This window comes from Lutra lutra, chromosome 2 (genome assembly GCF_902655055.1).
Source record: "Lutra lutra chromosome 2, mLutLut1.2, whole genome shotgun sequence".
NCBI lineage: Eukaryota > Metazoa > Chordata > Mammalia > Carnivora > Mustelidae > Lutra > Lutra lutra.
Window position 1 is genome coordinate 36900623 of NC_062279.1, and position 15410 is coordinate 36916032.

At 38.4% G+C, this 15410-nt stretch overlaps 1 protein-coding gene across 3 annotated transcripts in view; it reads left to right on the forward strand.

The window, feature by feature from the left end:
• Positions 1–15410, forward strand: part of LOC125092775 (A disintegrin and metallopeptidase domain 3-like) — a 107952-nt gene that overhangs the window by 42339 nt on the left and 50203 nt on the right. For all 3 annotated transcript variants that reach the window (XM_047717156.1, XM_047717155.1, XM_047717157.1), the window contains 2 exons: positions 14409–14480; positions 14712–14878. In XM_047717156.1, the coding sequence (XP_047573112.1) occupies positions 14409–14480; positions 14712–14878 (239 nt within the window). The remainder of the gene's footprint in view (positions 1–14408; positions 14481–14711; positions 14879–15410) is intronic.

The following is a 15410-nucleotide window of genomic DNA, read 5'->3' on the forward strand; positions in this document are numbered from 1 at the left end:
CTTGTTTGCACTGTAGGTATTTCACACTGTTCATAATATGTATCTCAGAATAGCAAGACAGAAGAAAAATGTCGGTTGCTTTTACATTGAAGTGCAGGGGCCAATATTTATGGTATTGATTTCCAAATCAGTATAGAATTCTAGCAATAATGTATAACTCTGTATGTATGAAAGGATCTACTACACTATGATCTATTGGATTACAATTAGCTATAGATATTTCTGATTCACTTCATATCATGGTGAACTCTTTTCCTTAAATTGATTTCCATTTTAAAACAAGCTATTTTGTTTATTACTCAATTAGAGATACTTGTTGTTAAATATTATCTTTTATGAGATTATCTTATGCTATATAATTGCTTGAGTTCTCTAGTGGAAGTTCTATATTTCAAAAATGAGATTTATTCATGGGAATATCCATTTAGTTATGGAAATTCTTGTTTATATAGTCAGTGAGCAGTCATATGAGCAGCAAGTTAAAAAATCAGATTTGTCTATTATCACTGATATTTTTATATAAAGTGTCTCAATGAGTGCCATAATGTCATGATTTTGTTCATAAAAAGAAATGTTTTAAAAAAAAAGGAAATATTTAGATCTTTAAATAACTAAAAAAATCAGTAACAGTAAAGAATAGGCAGACAAAAATAATAAAGAAAAAACGCACATAGTTTTATAATCAGGGGATAGATTTTATGCAGACATGTCCTGTTTTTAATGTATACATGTATATATTAATATACCTTTGTTTTATATATGCTATTTTGTAAATTATCTTATAATGTTTTCCCACATATTAATGGAATATATTATTTCAATTTAATTTTAATAAGTTCACATAGTGTCCAATTAATATATTTAATATAATTTAATTTACTAACTAATTTACTAGCTCTCTGTGTGCCTTTCTAGTCTTTGTTGCTCTTGATCTCCCTCTCTCCCCTGAAAGAGTCCCCCTTAGTATCTCTTGCAGGGCTAGTTTAGTGGTCACCAACTCCTTTAGTTTTTATGTGACTGGGAAACTATCTTTCCTTTTCTGAATGACAGTCTCGCTGGATAAAGTATACTTGACTACATATTCTTCCCATTCAGCACATTGAATATATCCTGCCATTCATATCTGGCCTGCCAAATTTCTGTGGACAAATCTGCTGTGAACCTGAGCTGTCTTCCCTTGTAGATTAAAGGACTTTTTTTCCCCCTCCTTGCTTCTTTCAGGATTCTTTCTCCATCCCTTCACTTTCAAATTGCAGGTTTCTTTAGGTTTAAAATAAGTCTCCTCTAGACAGCATAGAAATGGGTATTGTTTGTTATCCATTCTGACATTCTGTGTCTTTTGATTGGAGCATTTATTCCATTTACACTCAGAGTGATTATTAAATAGATATGAATTTAATGCCATTGTATTACCTGTTAAGTCATTGCTTCTGGAGATTTTCTCTGTTCCTTTCTAGTCTTTGTCACTTTTGGTCTTTTCTTTCCACTCTTAGAGTCAACTTTAATGTTTCTTTTAGGGTGGTTTCATGGTCTTTTAGTTTTTGGTTGTCTGGGAAACTCTATTTCTTCTTCTACTCTGAATGATAGTTTTCTTCCCTGCGTATTTTTCCCATTCATCACACTGAATATATTCTACCACTGTCCTCTGACTTGCCACGTTTCTGTAATAGATAGATCTATCCTTACTGGTCGTCTCCTGCAAGTTAGGAATTTATTTTTCCTTACTGTTTTTAGGATTTTTTCCCCTATCTCCATACTATAGTATTTCTTGGTGTTGGCCTGCTTTTGTTGATTTTGATAGGAGTTCTTTGTACCTCTTGGATTTGGAAATCTGTTTCCTTCCCTAATTAGGGATGTTTAGTTATTATTTCTTCAAATAAACTTTCTGCCTTTTTCCCTCTCTTCTTCTGGTACTTATATGATGTGAATGTTATTATACTTTATGAAGTCCCTGAGTTCCCTACGTCTACATTCATGATCCAATATTTTTCTTACCCTCTTCTTTTTTATTTTAATTTTACTTTATTTACATCATAGATACAACCTTTATTTTTAATTCGTTCCCACTATTCTCATTCTTTTCAAATTTTTTTAACAATCATTTTTTTTTCAGCATAACAGTATTCCTTGTTTTTGCACCAAACCCAGTGCTCCATGCATTCCGTGTCCTCTCCAATACCCACCACCTGGTTCCCCCAACCTCCCACACCCCTGCCCCTTCAAACCCCTCAGATTGTTTTTCAGATCTGGTCCATAGTCTCTCATGGTTCACCTCCCCTTCCAATTTCCCCCAACTCCCTTCTCCTCTCTAACTCCCCTTGTTCTCCATGCTATTTGTTATGCTCCACAAATAAGTGAAACCATATGATAATTGACTCTCTCTGCCTGACTTATTTCACTCAGCAACATTCTTAAGCAAGGTGGTCTTTAGCTTCCAGGTGTTTGAGTTCCTTCTGAACTTTTCCTTGTGATTGAGCTCCAGTTTCAAAGCATTGTGGTCTGAGAATATGCAGGGAATAATCTCAATCTTTTGGTATCGGTTGAGTCCTGATTTGTGACCCAGTATGTGCTCTATTCTTGAGAAGGTTCCATGTGTACTTGAGAAGAATGACTATTCTGTTGTTTTAGGGTGGAATGTTCTGTATATATCTATGAGGTCCATCTGGTCCAATGTGTCATTCAATGCTCATGTTTCTTTATTGATTTTCTGCATCGATGATCTGTCTATTTCTGAGAGAGGTGTGTTAAGATCTCCTACTATTAATGTATTCATATCAATATGACACTTTATCTTGATTAACAGTTTTCTTATGTAATTGGCTGCTCCCATATTGGGGGCATAGATATTTACAATTGTTAGATCATCTTGGTGGATAGTCCCTTTAAGAATTATGTAGTGTCCTAAGGGCGTCTGGGTGACTCAGTGGGTTAAGCCTCTGCCTTTGGCTCAGGTCATGATCCCAGGGTCCTGGGATTGAGCCCTGCATCGGGCTCTCTGATCAGCAGGAAGCCTGCTTCCTCCTCTCTTTCTGCCTACCTCTCTGCCTACTTGTGATCTCTGTCAAATAAATAAAATCTTAAAAAAAAAAGAATTATGTAGTGTCCTTCTATATCTCTGACTACAGTCTTTAGTTTAAAAATCTAATTTATCTGATATGAGAATTGCTACCCCGACCTTCTTTTGAGGCCCATTGGCATGAAAGATGCTTCTCCAACCCTTCACTTTCAGTCTGGGTGTATCTTTAGGTTCAAAATGGGTCTCTTGTAGACAACATATGGATGGGTCCTATCGTTTTATCCAATCTGCAACCCTGTGCCATTTTATGGGCGCATTTAGGCCATTCACATTGAGAGTGATTATTGATAGATACGTTTTTATTGACATCGTGTTACCTTTGAAGTCTTTCTTTCTGTAGATTGTCTCTATATTTATGTTCAATGCTATTCTTAGGATTTTTCCTCTTTTAAAGAACCCCCCTTAATATTTCCTGCAGTGTTGGCTTGGTGGTTGCATAGTCTTTTAAGCCTTGCCGGTCTTGGAAACTCTTTACCTCTCCATCCATTTTGAATGTCAGTCTTGCTGGATAAAGTATTCTTGGCTGCATGTTCTTCTCATTTAGTGCTCTGAATATATCTTGCCAGCCCTTTCTGGCTTGCCAGGTCTTGGTGGACAGGTCTGACGTTATTCTGATGGGCTTTCCTCTGTAAATAAGGAGCCTCTTTGTCCTAGCGGCTTTCAAGAGATTATATCTACAATTATGATTCCTCAGTTTGACTATCAGGTGCCTTGATTTTTTTGGGGATCTATAATCTTGGGTGGAGACCGTTCGGCCTCTAGTACATGAACGCTGGTTCCATTTGCGAGATTGGGAAAATTTTCATGAAGAACTTGTTCCGCTATATCTTCTAGACTTCTTTCTTTCTCCTCCCCTTCAGGGATTCCAATAAGTCTGACATTGGAATGTTTCATGGCGTCATTTATTGCCCTGATTCTGTTTTCGTGGCTTCTAAGCTGTTTGTTCCAGGCTTCCTCCTGATCCTTTATCTCTATCTGCTTGTCCTCCAGATCACTACTTCTATCTTCTGTCTCAGTTATCCTAGCTTTGAGGGAATTTAGATTAGATTGGAACTCATTGAGAGCATTGTGAACCTCATCCCTGGTAGCTTTTAGCTCTGCCCTAACATTGTGAACATCATCTCTGGTCACTTTCAGTTCAGCCCTAATCAATTTCGTTTGGTCATCCATGGCTTTCTCCAACCTAGCTATTGCCTGGATAATTGTTAGCCTGAATTCTCTTTCTGACATATTGTCTATGTTGATAGCCGTTAGCTCTGTTGCAGAAGGTCCATCCTCTGGACCTTCTGTTGGGCATTCCTCCTCCTAGTCATTTTGGTGAGAGATGACTGAACAGATGTAGCTGGATGTATCGACCGTGGTATAGTCAAGGTGCACCCTGAAACACTTTTGAGCAATCAGGATTCCCCACCCAAACGAGAGAAAAAAGAAAAGAAAAAGAAAAAAAAGAGAGACAGGAAAGAAAGGGAAGATAAAAGAGAAGGTTCAGCCCAAATGGGCCCCAAGGTAAGATTTATGAAGTATACAAACAAAAACAGACAAACAGAAAGACTGATAAAAGTATATGACAAGAGAAAAAAAATATATATATATATAGGCAAATAAAGGAAGAACCTTGTCAAAAAGAACCCCAAGTGTAAGATTTATATACTATCAGGACAAACACAAAAACACAGAAACACTGGTGGAAGAAAAAGATGGGAGAGTGGTTATAAATTCTCAGTGTGGGCGAGGTAGGTTGTTTTGATTCTTCCTGGATGTATCTTGATATCTTTGTTAAAGGACTCAACTTTCCTAAGATAAAGGGGGATTAAAAATTGGTTTATCTATAGGGGTCGTATTGATTGGGAAAAGGGGATTACTTTGAAGTTTAACTCTATATGAATATTAGAAAATAAAAATAAAAAAAGAATAATCTAGACTAAACTAAACTAAAATTAAAAAAAGAAATTTAAAAAATAGAAATGCAAAAGAAAAACACAGGTGTATGTATCAAAAAGTTCAGGTTAGAAGGTTATTATGGAATTTGATGTACTGGACAGCTCACTGTGATGGTAAATAGGTTAAAAATTTTATCTATATAAAAAAAGAGCCAAAATATAAAAATAAAAGTTGTCCTATGAAGTAGTGGTGGTTGTTCTCTTGTAGTCTTTTTTTTTTTTTTTTTTTTTTCTTTCCTGGTTGGTTTTCTGGGGGAGGGGCCCGCCACGTGGGTTTTCAGTCAATTATGTTCCCTGAGTTAAATCCTCCCGCCCCCCTCAAGGGGGTGGGCTCTGAGGAAACCGGTTTTTTCAGGCTTTTGTTCTCTGGAGGTTTTTATGTTTGTTCACTTTTTTTTTTCTCTCGCCTTGACCGCTTTTGATGGTTTTTGTAGGTTTAGAGGAAAGCAAACTTTCCTCTAAAAGCACCAAAAAGCACTTTCCAAAAGCACCCTGACCTCCCTCTCTGAGAGAAGCCTCAGTCTGGCTGCAAACCCATATAAATTTCCCCTTGGCCGCTGGCAGAGCAGGTTATGAGTCGCGGTCCCTGGGGACGCAGGATCTTCTGCTTGTACCCAAAACCACGGCAGTGGCGGCTGTCTGGGCAGCTCCAGACCAGCAGAGAGGTTCCAAGCAGCGATCGCACACTGAGATTTTCCTGCTGGCCCAGGCTGGGAGTGCCTGGTCTTTCTGGGTCTAAGAGCGCCGCGCCCGGCTTGCACGCACCTCTCTCAGGGGAGGCTGTGGTTCGCGCGTGCGTCTCAGGCTCTGAGAGCGGGGTGCAGGTCCGAAAGCACCAGGCTGGGCCTTCGCGCGCACCTCTCTCAGGGGAGAGTTTGGGGTGCGCGTCTCAACCTCTGAAACAATGGCATGGGTCTAAGAGCACCGGGAGGGCCTTTGTACACCTCTCTCAGGGGAGGGTGAGGGGCGCCCGTGTCTTAGGCTCTGTAGCAGGTCTCGGCATTCTGCTGTCTGGCGTGGCTCCCAGCCCCTCACAGGAGCCAGACCCCACGCAATCTCGGGTGCGCTGGAGGCTCAGGGATCAAGACCCTGTTTCTCCGCCGCACTCTCTCTGGCTCAGTGCCAGGGGAGACTGTCCTGGGTCCGGGGACTTAAGCCCCTGTCCCTAGCCGCCCCGATTCCCACAATTTACCCCCTGCGATCCTTTGCTCTTTTGGAGTGCTTTCAACCAGTCTCCAAGTTAATGCTGGTCCCCAGACGCAGGGCACTCTCGTATTAGGGGTATTACTTTCCAATCGGTCGCCTCTGGTGGCTCCCTCCCCCTTTTGTTTATCTTCCAATATCAGTCCGTTGTTCCCACTCCACTTTACCTGCCCACTGGCATCTTCTGCCCCTGTAGAGATCCAGACATGTATAATTCTGATCTCAGGCTGATTTCATGGGTGATTGGAGTTCTTTGGTAGGTAATCAGCTCACTTTAGGGTACAGGTTGAAAAGGCGCCTCCTCCTACTTCCCCGCCATCTTGTCTCCCCCTCTTTCCCTCTTCTTTTCAACTTCATAATTTTCCATTATTCTATCCTCTATATAACTTATTCATTCTTCTGATTCTTCCATCCTTGTGGTCATTACGTCCAGTTGGGTTTGCATTTAGGTTATAGCATTTTTTATTTTGGCCTGACTAGTTTTAAGATCTTTTTTCTCTGTGGAAAGGTACTCCCTGATGTCTTCTATGCTTTCCTCAAGCTCAGCTAGTATCCTTATGATTGTTGCTTTAAATTCTGGGCCAGGCATATTTCTTCTATCTGTTTTGATTAGATCGCACAACCTTTCCTTTTTTTTTTCTTTTGGGATGAAATCCTCCATCTTGGTATTTTATCTAGGTTTCTGTCATTTTCTCTGTGTTAGAAAAGCCTGTTGTGCTTCCTGCTCGTAGGAGTGGTGGTTTTTTTTTTTATTTTTTTTTATTTTTTTATTTATTATTTTTTTTTTTTCAGCATAACAGTATTCATTATTTTTGCACCACACCCAGTGCTCCATGCAATCCGTGCCCTCTACAATACCCACCACCTGGTGCCCCCAACCTCCCACCCCCCACCCCTTCAAAATTCTCAGATCGTTTTTCAGAGTCCATAGTCTCTCATGGTTCACCTCCCCTTCCAATTTCCCTCAACTCCCATCTCCTCTCCATCTCCCCTTGTCCTCCATGCTATTTGTTATGCTCCACAAATAAGTGAAACCATATGATAATTGACTCTCTCTGCTTGACTTATTTCACTCAGCATAATCTCTTCCAGTCCCGTCCATGTTGCTACAAAACTTGGGGATTCATCCTTTCTTTCTTTTTTTTTTTTTTTTTTACAGCTTTATAAACATATATTTTTATCCCCAGGGGTACAGGTCTGCGAATCGCCAGGTTTACACACTTCACAACACTCACCATAGCACATACCCTCCCCGATATCCATAACCCCACCCCCTCTCCCAACCCCCTCCCCCCATCAACCCTCAGTTTGTTTTGTGAGATTAAGAGTCACTTATGGTTTGTTTCCCTCCCAATCCCATCTTGTTTCATTTACTCTTCTCCTACCCCCTCGACCCCCCATGTTGCATCTCCTCTCCCTCATATCAGGGAGATCATATGATAGTTGTCTTTCTCCGATTGACTTATTTCGCTAAGCATGATACCCTCTAGTTCCATCCACGTCGTCGCAAATGGCAAGATTTCATTTCTTTTGATGGCTGCATAGTATTCCATTGTGTATATATACCACATCTTCTTTATCCATTCATCTGTAGATGGACATCTAGGTTCTTTCCATAGTTTGGCTATTGTAGACATTGCTGCTATAAACATTCGGGTGCATGTGCCCCTTCGGATCACTATGTTTGTATCTTTAGGGTAAATACCCAGCAGTGCAATTGCAGGGTCATAGGGTAGTTCTATTTTCAACATTTTGAGGAACCTCCATGCTGTTTTCCAGAGTGGTTGCACCAGCTTGCATTCCCACCAACAGTGTAGGAGGGTTCCCCTTTCTCCGCATCCTCGCCAGCATCTGTCATTTCCTGACTTGTTAATTTTAGCCATTCTGACTGGTGTGAGGTGATATCTCATGGTGGTTTTGATTTGTATTTCCCTGATGCCGAGTGATATGGAGCACTTTTTCATGTGTCTGTTGGCCATCTGGATGTCTTCTTGGCAGAAATGTCTGTTCATGTCCTCTGCCCATTTCTTGATTGGATTATTTGTTCTTTGGGTGTTGAGTTTGCTAAGTTCTTTATAGATTTTGGACACTAGCCCTTTATCTGATATGTCATTTGCAAATATCTTCTCCCATTCTGTCAGTTGTCTTTTGGTTTTGTTCACTGTTTCCTTTGCTGTGCAAAAGCTTTTGATCTTGATAAAATCCCAAAAGTTCATTTTTGCCCTTGCTTCCCTTGCCTTTGGTGATGTTCCTAGGAAGATGTTGCTGCGGCTGACGTCGAAGAGGTTGCTGCCTGTGTTCTCCTCGAGGATTTTGATGGATTCCTTTCTCACATTGAGATCCTTCATCCATTTTGAGTCTATTTTCGTGTGTGGTGTAAGGAAATGATCCAATTTCATTTTTCTGCATGTGGCTGTCCAATTTTCCCAACACCATTTATTGAAGAGGCTGTCTTTGTTCCATTGGACATTCTTTCCTGCTTTGTCGAAGATGAGTTGACCATAGAGTTGAGGGTCCATTTCTGGGCTCTCTATTCTGTTCCATTGATCTATGTGTCTGTTTTTGTGCCAGTACCATGCTGTCTTGATGATGACAGCTTTGTAATAGAGCTTGAAGTCCGGAATTGTGATGCCACCAACTTTGGCTTTCTTTTTCAATATTCCTTTGGCTATTCGAGGTCTTTTCTGGTTCCATATAAATTTTAGGATTATTTGTTCCATTTCTTTGAAAAAAATGGATGGTACTTTGATAGGAATTGCATTAAATGTGTAGATTGCTTTAGGTAGCATAGACATTTTCACAATATTTATTCTTCCAATCCAGGAGCATGGAACATTTTTCCATTTCTTTGTGTCTTCCTCAATTTCTTTCATGAGTACTTTATAGTTTTCTGAGTATAGATTCTTAGTCTCTTTGGTTAGGTTTATTCCTAGGTATCTTATAGTTTTGGGTGCAATTGTAAATGGGATGGACTCCTTAATTTCTCTTTCTTCTGTCTTGTTGTTGGTGTAGAGAAATGCAACTGATTTCTGTGCATTGATTTTATATCCTGACACTTTACTGAATTCCTGTACAAGTTCTAGCAGTTTTGGAGTGGAGTCTTTTGGGTTTTCCACATAGAGTATCATATCATCTGCGAAGAGTGATAGTTTGACTTCTTCTTTGCCGATTTGGATGCCTTTAATTTCCTTTTGTTGTCTGATTGCTGAGGCTAGGACTTCTAGTACTATGTTGAATAGCAGTGGTGATAACGGACATCCCTGCCATGTTCCTGACCTTAGCGGAAAAGCTTTCAGTTTTTCTCCATTGAGAATGATATTTGCGGTGGGTTTTTCATAGAGGGCTTTGATAATATTGAGGTATGTGCCGTCTATCCCTACACTTTGAAGAGTTTTGATCAGGAAGGGATGCTGTACTTTGTCAAATGGAGTGGTGGTTTTTTTAGAAAGAGGTCATATACTGTTCCTGGCCTGGTGCTTTAGGAAGTGTCTCTGGTATATGCTGTGTGCACTCTGCTGCTGTGTTTTGACTGCTCTTTCCCTCAGATTAGTCCTCTGCAGTTTCTTCTTGCCTATAAGTGGGGAATGTTTGGACCTTCTCCAGAGTGTGGCCAGTTTTAACTAGGTGTACTCTGGTCTTTCTGTTAAAGGAGACCTGATATTTCCACTAGAGCTGAAGCTGTACAGCACTATGGTCAGCAGACTTGGTACATATGGAGGTTTTTGCTGGGGTAGGGGACAACTGTTCTCAGGCACACTTGAGTTAAGAAGCACCTACAGAATGTATGCAGGCATGGCTTGTTGTAATTGGCTCAGGCCTCCACTGTTGATGGGCTATGCTTCTCACCGAAGTCAGTCTGATAGGTTTGGAAGAAAAGCAGCACTGGCCTTGTTCCTTGTCTCCAAGATGTGAGTTCACACCACTGCTGTCTAGGAAGCCCTCACAGAAGAGCAAACTCTCCTCCCATGTCAGAGGCATCCCTCAGATCCCTGCCTTCTCCCAGTCTGTATCTGGTCTGGGTTGTCTGCCTGCCAGGCAGTGCAGTGCATCTGTGTTTTATCTCAGACACACTGGATGAATTTCAGAATTCCAAACTTTAGGAACCTTTTGTGGTGTGGACCTCTGCTGGTCCTCTGGGATTGGGACTTGCTGGGCTGGGGCTTGTGTTGGTTTGTCCCAAAGGGGGAGTCACACCAATGCACAGGAGCTGGAAGTTTAGAGTAATATACAGCAAAAATCCCGAGTCCAGGTTAGCCACCCTTTGCAGGTGTCTGTGCTCCTATACTTAAGGGGCAGAGGGGAACACATGGCACCAACCAGCTCTTTTGTCTCTGACAGGCAAAGCCACCTCTCCAAGATACACTCCAAAAATGGGGAACATTTCTCCCAGTGCATCCCTGGAGATCTTCAGATCTTCAGATCACACCATCAGCCCCTGGCATCTACCTTCCTTCTCCAGAAGAGCACTGCAGCACCCACTGGGCTTCCTACCACCCACAATACAGAACTATGAAACTCCAGTCTTTGAGATTCACTGGTTGTAAACACTTAAGATAATCAGCCTCTCTTGTTTTCCCAGTCAGTGACTTTGGGGAAGAGTTTTCTGTCTGTGATCCTGGGTGTACTGCTCTCTCTCCTTCTCTTTCTGTATCTCTCTCTCTCTGTTTCTTCCCTCCCCTTTCCTCATGGTCAGGACTCCTTTCCCTTTTCCCATGATTCTTTTCTCCCCAAAATCATGTCCCCACACCTCTGACCCTCCATGATGTGACCTGTTCTTCCCACCCCGCCCAGTTGTGCAGTTTGTTTTGTCAGTCCTCAGATCCATTTCTTGGGTGTTTAGAACAATCCAATATTTATTTAGCTGTGTTCCAGGAATGAGGCAAACATAGGGTCCTCCTATTACTCTGCCATCTTAACTGACCCCATGGGCATTTAGATTTCGATATTTATTGTTACATGGGGAATAATACTATTTGGCCTAAAACTAAGATCACAAGTAGTGGAATTATGCTTTGCCATAGCCACTCCCATGAGGTTCCTAACATTAAATCTAGATAGCCTATTTTCCTCTCTCCACTTAGCTGGATACTTTCAAGAAACCCAAAACAATGACTAAAAACTTCAAGAGTTCCTTAAAATATGCCATGATTAGTATTTCTTCTTTTATGTTTAGTTTATCTGTCTTCACTTTTAAAGTATGGTTCTGTAAACAGAATACTGATAGGTCTTTTTTCCTCTCTATTTAGTCAGATAATCTCTGCCTTTTCATTAGAGCATTCAGTTGAATTATATATACACCAAAATTACTGATAACTATGGATGTAGGTTAAGTGCTGCTTTCTTGTTAGTGCTCTATTTATCCCATCAATTATTTCCTCCTCTGTTCCTCCTTTGTTACCCTTAGATTTGTGGGCTATTTTCAGCATTTGTTTTTATACTGGTTTTTTTTTCTGCTATACCTCTTTATCCCCCACCTCTTATCCCAGTGGTTTCTCTGGTGGTTCCAGTGAGCATTCCTAACTTTTTACAATCTAGAATTAATGTTATACCACTTCACATACAACATAAGAACCTTAAACTGTAATGTTCCATAGAACCCCTTTGTGATGGTAGTGTAATATATTATTACTTCTTCATATGTTATAAACCATAAGATGAATTTTTAAAAATTATTCAAGTGTTTAAAGAAATTAAGGAAAGGAAAAAGCATTCATTTTTTCCCTATGTTTTAACATTTCCAAGATAAAATTTTTCATTCCATCTTGTATGTCTATGTTTCTGATATTTTTATTAGCCTGTTGATGAAATCTCTTCAGTTTTTGTTTATATGAAATTATCTTTGTTTTATATTCATTTAAAAAATATTTTATTTATTTGAGAGAGAGAGTGCACAAGCAGGGGGAGGCTCAAAGGGAGAGGGAGAAACCGACTCCCCTGCTGAGCAGGGAAGCCCAATGCTTGATCTCAGGACCCTGAGATCATGACTTGAGCTAAAGGTAGATGCTTAACCGACTGAAAAACCCAGGTATTCCTTATCTTCATTTTTTAAAACAGCTTACTTAGAAATATTTTCAAGCTTTCATAAAAGTTGTAAGAATGACAATAGTGAAAGAACATCTATATTCTCTTTATTTGTATTTATTGTTTAACATTCTATCCCAGTATCACTTGTGCTCTCTGTATTTGAAAGTAAGTTGTAAATTGCATCATGGAACTTTTATAGTTACCCATGCAAGTAAAAATAACATCATTAAAATACTTTTCATCAAGTATTACTATAAGTATTTTTTATCAAATAACACTAAGTATTACTGTACTTGAATTGCATCATGGTTGGCTGTGATCTGTATGATATGTCTTACAGTCAACTGTTTTATGGCCTTAATATAAGTCAATTTATGTAAAACCTCCATGTATATTTGAAAAAAAAACTCATTGTTTTATGTAAGCTTTATATATACATATTATATCTAAATTTTGTTTTAACCTGAACACTCATATTTATTGTTAATTTGCTTGATCGATTAATGATTGAAAGAACTATTTAAAAATCCCTCACTATATAAGTTAATTTCTACTTATAATTTTGTTAAATTTTGTTTAAGACATTTTGTTGCTAAGCTGTTAGTTATAGTGAAGTTTAGAATGCTTCCATCTTTCTTAATAATTGAATATTTTATTAATGCACTGTGATATTATTTTTGCTTTTAAGCTTTTTTTCACATTAATGTAATTATAATATAGTATATATTTTGTCTGTTATTTTCCTGATGTATATTTTCATGCTTTGACTCAATAACTCTATGTACTCATAATTTAGAGGTTTTTATTTTAATTTGCATATAGTGGATTTTTAAAAATGTTTCTGTCATTAAATAGTATTTGGTCTGTTGATAATTTGTGATTATTGACATGCAAGGATTTATTTCCATAGTCATGTTTTTATATTCTTTTGTCTTGCTTTTCATGTGTTCAGTTTTGCAAAGGATCACCTTCATTCATTTCACACATGCTGCATTGTGTTGGGAAAGGTTACATACAGAGAAATAGCAAAGTATGAATAGTCTCTAAGGACCTAGGAGGATAACATCTTTTTTTGTCCAAAGCAGAGAACAGTATCCATTACATTTTATTTTCTGTTAGTAGTTTTCAGCAGACTTGTTGAAGATTACTGATGATACAAAGTTGCTGCTTTTTATGTTTTCTGCTAACACTTAGAAATGTGTACATACACATAATTAGAAATATTTAGAGAAAATATTATGATTTCTATTCCTTTGAATTAAGACATATTCTTGACATTACTGGCTATAATGGTCCTCAGAGCTCTGTGTTTAAAAAGTGCACTATTTATCTGGGATATATAGTCATCTTTTAGTGGGATGAAGACATATGATGGCAGCATACTATAGAAAAAAAAAAGACTTAGGTTTTTTTTTTTTTCTTTAAAGATTTTATTTATTTGTTTGATAGAGAGATCACAAGTAGGCAGAGAAGCAGGCAGAGAGAGAGGGGGAAGCAGACTCCTTGCTGAGCAGAGAGTCTGCTGTGGGGCTCGATCCCAGGACTCTGAGATCGTGACCTGAGCTGAAGGCAGAGGCTTAACCCACTGAGCCACCCAGGCGCCCCAAGACTTAGTAGTTTAGTTAGTTGGGAACTTGAGGTCTTTTTTTTTTTTTTAAAGATTTTATTTTTTTATTTGACAGACAGAGATCACAAGTAGGCAGAGAGGCAGGCAGAGAGGGGGGGGGGCAGGGAGCAGGCTCCCTGTTGAGCAGAGAGCCCGATGCAGGGCTCCATCCCAGGACCCTGGGATCATGACCTGAGCCAAAGGCAGAGGCTTTAACCCACTAAGCCACCCAGGCACTCCATTGAGGTTCTTATCCTCAATAGTTCTGTGATCTTGTAAACTTAAATTTTGGCTTTTACTTTCTAGAACTCTGGTCAGATCAAAATAAGATTTCTGTGTGTGTGTGAAGAGGAAGTTAATGACAACCTTCTTATTTTAAGATTATTGATTAATATATAGAGTCTCTAGGTTTATACCTAAAACTTACTAAGTACTTGGTAAATCTTAATTTATTTTTCTTTCACTTGAGCACTGCATTATTTTAACATTTTATATCCATTTAAAATATGATAATTCAGTAATTTTCACCAGTGATTAAGAAACAAAATTTGTCTTTCAGTACGATTATATGGGCTCTGAAGTGGCAATTGCAGCTGAGAAAGTTGTCCATATCTTTGGTGTAATCAACACTGTAAGTATTTATGTTTTATTTAAGTAAGAAACATTACTATTAATGCAATAATATTGTTTGTATTAATAGCATATCCAGTTTGTAAAAACTGCAATCCTACCAACTGCTTTCATCCATCAATGAATACATTTCATCTCTAAAAAAGAGTAAATTGAATATATTTACATTATGTATAGAATGTTATATTTATGATTACCTAAAAACTATATATTATGTAACTTCTGTTTTCAGATGTTTTCCCAGCTCAACATAACTATTGTACTAACTTCTTTGGAACTCTGGTCAGATCAAAATAAGATTTCACTTAGTGGGGATGCTAATGAAGTACTACAAAGATTTGTGTCATGGAAAGAACAATTTTTATTTCAAAGATCCCATGATATGGCATACTTATTAATGTAAGTGCCTTATTTGTATTGACATAAGGTTTGTCAAATTATATGTTAGCTATCAAGATTATATATATGTGTTATATGTAATGACAAGACACTTCAAAAAAGGATTATATGCACATTATGTTGACAAATTGCAAAATACAAAATTCTGAAAACAATGTAAGACACTAAGTCATAGTAAGTCGTTATTCTCCACTAGGCTTTTTTATCTATGGAAATATAAGAAACTTGAAAACTTGGAAAGCCTCGAGATAAAGAGGAGGCCTCAATGATTTAAAGATTTTCTCAGAGATAAATAATTGAAGCTATCATTTGAACTTTAAGTATAATATAAATTAGTTAACAGAATGCAATAATTGTATATAATGCTAGTTAAAATATGTCAAATTAACAATATGGTTACCATCTTGTATAGCTATACTGACCCAACTAACTTGCACTATTTTTTTCAAGAGTCTTTTTATATAGGTTTCTGTTAACACTTTGATTATTGAGATGGAAATAATAAAAATTCTGAAGATCTGAATAATATGCA